The 5,964-nt window shown below is 38.2% G+C and overlaps 1 protein-coding gene across 1 annotated transcript in view; it reads right to left on the bottom strand.

Annotated features, from left to right (window-relative positions):
• Window positions 1–5,964, bottom strand: part of LOC105288774 (formin-1-like) — a 230,833-nt gene that overhangs the window by 181,611 nt on the left and 43,258 nt on the right. The window contains exon 3 of the mRNA XM_011355145.2: window positions 4,348–4,409. Coding sequence (XP_011353447.1) covers window positions 4,348–4,409 — 62 coding nt within the window. The remainder of the gene's footprint in view (window positions 1–4,347; window positions 4,410–5,964) is intronic.

The following is a 5,964-nucleotide window of genomic DNA, read 5'->3' as shown; positions in this document are numbered from 1 at the left end:
ATACTAATGCTAAATGACTAGAAAAGAGGTTGGCACACAGTAGGGTTTCTATTAAAAGTTAGGTACTATTATTTTTCAATCATAGGTTGTTATATAAGGTATTTGTGCATCATCTATGTGTCAAGTACTTTGGTAGGTACTTTTAAAAGATATTACAGACAAAAATCTTTGCTCCCTCCAGGGTGCCTAGAATGAGCAGATTAATAAGCAGGACCTTGGTGGCATGAAAATGATGCTGAAAACACACAAAGAATTTAACTTGAACTCATAAGGTGGATTATACATCGAGATGATAAGATTATATAAATCAACATAGAGCATTATTCCAGAAAATGGGTTACTTGGTGGGGGGGTGGTGCAAAAGAATTATGTGGGAAACAAGTTACACAGTTTTCTGTTTTGCAGGTCCTCTCTATACATGGTAAAATCCTAGCAGGGTAACTAGATATTTCTCAAACTTATTTGAACATGAAATCTTTTTGGCAAGGAGCATTTCAGGGGCTCACGGTTCAGTGGAATAAGCTTTAGGAAGCCTGCTTTAGACTGCCCTGATAGAGAGCATGGAGGCGGAAGAACAGCTGGAAGATCATGGGAAAATCGCCTTAAAAGAGTAAGTCGAATGTCTCAAGTAAGTCCTCAACCAAAAGAGCATGAAGACTACTCAAAATTCAGGTCGCCTAATCATGAGACTTGTGCAGAGAAAAAGGAATGAGCGATAACACCAACTGAGCCACGTCTACACGACCATGCCACTGGATGTGCATCACATTAAACAGTCCTGGAATGGGGTGTCATCGGCAGCATGATTGTCAGTGTACAGATGCCAAAACCAAGAAAACTGAATCCCAGAATAGTTGATTCATTTCCTAACGTCACAGCACAAGGAGTTCAACCAAGTCCTGACTCAAAACCCAGAGGTTTTTCATATTCTCATCATGCATAAAATAACATCACACCTAATTCTCTGACTACAATAAGGCAAAAGATCAGCTGTATAGTCATTTCATACAACAGCTGTGATGACGATTTTCAAACCTTGCTACTAAGCAATCTCAAAGAAATAATGCCATACTGTGCTGTGGGAAAATTAATTTTATCATATGCTTTAGAAGGGCAGAACTATGTTTCTACCCAGTAGTCACGAACTTCTACAATGGCTACCATAGGCAAAAATGTCTCAAATAAGTGAAAATCTGTAAAGATAAGATGTCAACTTTTCAAAAATGAAATCAGTAACATAGAATTATCCAAAATGGAAAAATGAACAAGACGATGCCGAGTATCATGAAGTGATCATAAATTCTGAAGGCAGAATTTGCTAAACGAAGAGCATACTTGAACAAAATTAAAGAATTTTGCTGTGGTTATACTGTAAATGACATAAAACAGTAAAATCATGGACAGTGTCTGACCTGCCATCACTCTCCTACTGGAGGTTTGAATAGAAAAGTCAGCCAAGTGCTTTGACTTTGTATAGAAGTTATATAAAGAAGAGGCTCTGGAAATTGACTCATTCGAGGCATCAAGAAATCTTTGCTTTTGGACAATAAGGGGAAGATGTAAGTTGCTGCGCATTTTGAATAGCCAGTCCCAGGACCAAGCCTTGCCCTTTCTTTAGTGCAGCACTCCACAAATGTTGGCTGCAGAGTAGGCGTGAGATTAAAAACTCCAGACTCCTCCACATACAAGCCTTGGGACTCTGGGTTGAAAATGTCAATCTCCAATCAAATTATTTTAGGTGGTAAAAGGATCCCACTTTCAGGTTGGGGGAATTGAACAATTAAGTGACTCCCCTACAAATCTATAGTCAAAAACAGAAGAGAAAACTGAATTTAAGTTCTCTGTTTATTGAATCATATCATTTCTTTAAACTCCATGAAAACATTTCCCAAAATCTAAATATGATACCCATCGATTCTTGTATATAGTGACAGAATTAATCACTTTTTGGTGTACTTTAAGCACAAAATCTTCCTTATTCTAGACAGACATGTCGAAGACATCCTGAAACATGTCTGACTTGTCTACGACCTATAAGTGGAGAAAGAAAATTTAATAGGCAATTGAAGGCTGCCGAAATGAGCATAGAAATAGCAGTTCTTCCACCTGTTATCTTCCACTAGTCCTATGACAACAGATGAGACTTTGTTACTTTGTGAGATAAAACAGGTAGGGATGATATTGAGTGCCCACAAGTACAGTCAGCCTAGGTTATTGTCTGTTTTATGAGCTGCACCTGTTCTAACTGGTTGGTGTTGCTGCCAATAGAATTATTATATTTTTTCCCATGTTCCAGAGAACAGAGGTTAATCAAAGCATAAAGGAGCCAGGCAAGTGAAATGGCTCAGAGTAGGGACAAGGGCAAACTAGAGAACAAGTGTCCCAGTTGAAGCAGGTACTTGCTACTCAACCCCTGCAGGTTGGAGTCATACAGGAAAATAAGCCCACTGTTGCCAGATTTGCCATTTTTTTAAAAAGAAGCAGTTAGAAATCCTTCTATATTTTAAAATATTTATTCCTAATTCTATCTTTAAAACAGTGTTTGCCAACAAAACAATTCTCCAGAATAAGAGTTGACAATTTCCTACTGAGGGCTGTCTGTGATTGCTGAAATAGTTCTAAACCGCAGTTAAGTGTATGGATTAGGTACACTGCCCTGCCCTGACGGCAGTAGTGTGCCATGGCCATAGGGTTTCAACAATTAGATATAAATCATGAGTATGGGGCAAAAATTTTTTTAAGTTTACTAATAGTATTAAAAGAGCAGACACTTCTTTCGGAGATACTTAAAGAACACTAAAGACATAATTAGGAACATTTTTTTTAACCGACCCTTGGTCTAATCTTTATTTTAAATAGAGAACATGATCTCAATACACGTTTTTTCCTTTCCATTTACTCTTTTCTTTCTCTTCTCCGAGCTTTCCTTAGTTTGCGATGTAAGATCATAGGACTTTTGTGGAGATGACGTTAAATAATCTATGTATATGCCTAAAACAATATCCAGGACAAAGTAAGAACTCATGAACTGTAAGCACCTGCTGTTGCTGTGAATATTATTTAGCTGTCAAAGCCCTCAACAGGGCTGGTCTCCAATTTGGGGAAAGTTAGCGTTAACTCTTACAACTGAGCTGTTATATAAAACTTCTGCCCACAGAACTACTCTGGACCTACCCCTTGTTAGAAATCCGTTTCTTAAATTAATTCCCTTTTCAGTTCTTCTGAGATAGCTGAGAATCTTTGGCACACCAGAACAAAGATAAACAAAGAGAGGTCTCTGTAGAGCATTTCACAACAAAGGAGATAAGAGCCTCCACCTCTCTTTTTCCCCTAGGAGACAGAGGTACTTTTCCATTTTTTTGTTTCCTTGTGAAATGGACTCATTCCCTCTTCTGAACTACTTAAACCAAGCTGGATGGGGGTGGCTTAAATTCATACACCCTATGACTTATTTAATGATCTTTTTGCTCCTTGCAATGGTTTCATGTATACTCTAATACGTGGTCTCAGCTATTTTAAAAACACATTATCACTTATTGAAAAGGAGAATATTTGATGCACAAACTTATTAAATTAACTAGTAAATGGTTAGCACTAAGCACCAAGTTTTATTTAAATTCTGCTACTGTCCTTTCCTGAGGTATGGGATCACCCCAGCCATCAGTAAACTAGAATCAGTGCCCAATTCAGTATTAACTTATTTAAAATTAAGACCCTGAAACTTGCTGCTGCGGGCACTGCAAGCGAACACCAAACATAAGGGAATGACAGATGGTGGGATGAAGAAAATGATGCCTCAGTCTTCCTGGGCTTCACCTAAAAAGATCAAGCCAGCAAGTTCTAAGAACTCCCTGGGGATATGGAATGGATGGCTGGACACAACTCTTCCTGCTACTAGGGAGGGTCACTTCCTTGAGTGCCTTAATCTGCATGACATCATATCATGGGCATGTGCTGACAGATAAATACAAACACATGAATGGAAGTAAGCCAAATAAAATAATTTACACTATGCATAGGAAAAATAACTATTTAAATACCTCTTGCAAACAGCAAAAGTCTAAATATTCTATCATCTGTTTTACAAATAGAATCATCATTTTTTCCCGGTCAAATCATTTTTGCAACCTGATGTACTTGAGGTATTTTTAAAAAATAGGAATTGAATTATGTTAAAAACAAAGTGCAAGGCTTTCATCCCCAGAACAGATTCAGTGCCCACTGGCAGGTGCAAGCTGCAGGTGCTGTCTAGGTAAATAAACTTTCAAAAGGGACTATTTACTTCAACACATGAGAAAACTAAGAATCAGCCTAACATAATCAGTTCAATAGATCGAAGAGATATACCTGCAGGTTTTCAATTTCTTCTTTGTGCTCCCTCTTCAAGTGTAAAATAGCAGCTTGATATTCTGTAAGATCACAAAAGAAGCCAATTACAAAGAAGCACAAAATTATATGCAAAATTCAAAGTGAGTATCTTCAAGATTCTAGAGGTGGTTGTACAAGTAAACTGAGTAAATGAATGCTACAGTTTGACATTAACTTAACAAGAGATGTTGAAAATTGGGACGAGATAGGACAAGTAGCTCAGGATAGAGGGAAGATTTCCCTCCATTTAGCAAACCTTGAATTATAAGAACTCCCCAATTAGGCAGGTAGGATAAGGTTAAAAATGATGAGTATTCCAGATAAAGACTGGGTCAGGTATTTGTCTTTAAGGAGGAGTTAGAAGTTAAGGCCCCACACAGAACAAATATAGACGTGTTAACAGCGGACACATAGGAAATAAAAGAAAGCTTTCTATATGCGATCAGAGAATTCTATTTTTAACACTGTCCCCCCCTCCTCCAAAAAAAAGTCTCCATTTGAATGTGAGGCTACTCAAACACCCAGGGCTGATTTTAATCTTTAGATCACTTCAGAAAGTCAAGACAATTTGTTACTGGATCAGAGAATCTAGGGTGAGTAGAGATTGAAAGGAAGACAAAAAAAAATTTCTGGTCCAATTTTAGTCTGAGTCTAATAATGTTTATTCCAACAATAAATCCCAAGTGTACACAGGAACTCCAGTCAACCACTAAAACTATGACCTCTTTGGTTAAGCATGAAGCAGTTACAGCTTTATTTCCATCAGGATGGCTAAGGATATGGGGGAATCACAGAACTACACAGGCTGCAGAGAACCACAGCACAAAATGCTATAAGAAAATGTTTTTGTGGGATAAGCCAATATTTTACAAATATTATAAAATGTGTTTGGGTTGTTAAAAATGTGTTTGAGTTGTCAGTTATATGCCATTTTAAAATGTTTGAAAAGATAGGCGATTTCTTCAAGTGGGTTTCAGGTATAAAAGTTTAGGTTTCAATTCAAAAGCGGGTGAGGGACATCTTTGGTAAAGCCAGAACAGGAGAGGAGTGTTGCTGTTGATAATTATGATTAGCCGCACTGCTGCTCTTACGGGGAATGTGGTCCACTGAGCTGTGACTCCATCAGCAAGTGCTGTGAGTTTTACATCCAAACCATACCTTGAATCAAATCACTTCTCACCATCCCACAACCACCACTATGGTCCCAGCCACCACCATCCTTTCCCTGAACCACTGCAATAATCTGAAAAAGTTACCTGATTTTACTAGTACCACCACCAAAAACCATTCTCCTCACAGTGGCTTGAATGCCCTACTAAAGGCTTGAACAGACCATGTCTCACCCCTGGCTTTCCATGCTACTTAAGAGTGAAATCCAAACTCCCTGCTGCAGCCCCAAAGGCCCTTTCTAACCTGGCTCCTCTGTACCTTTCTCAGTCTTCCCCTTGCTCATTGTGCTCCAGGCACACTGGCTTTCTTGCTACTCCTTGAATTTGTCATGTTCTTTCTTACCTCAAAAACTTTACTAATTTTGGAGACAATAATAATGAAGTGTATTTATTGAGCATTCACTATATACCAGGTATTATCTAAGTA

Source organism: Pteropus vampyrus, unplaced genomic scaffold (genome assembly GCF_000151845.1).
Source record: "Pteropus vampyrus isolate Shadow unplaced genomic scaffold, Pvam_2.0 Scaffold19, whole genome shotgun sequence".
Classification (NCBI taxonomy): domain Eukaryota; kingdom Metazoa; phylum Chordata; class Mammalia; order Chiroptera; family Pteropodidae; genus Pteropus; species Pteropus vampyrus.
The sequence above is the reverse complement of the archived record's forward strand: the minus strand, read 5'-3'. Positions and strand labels throughout refer to the sequence as shown.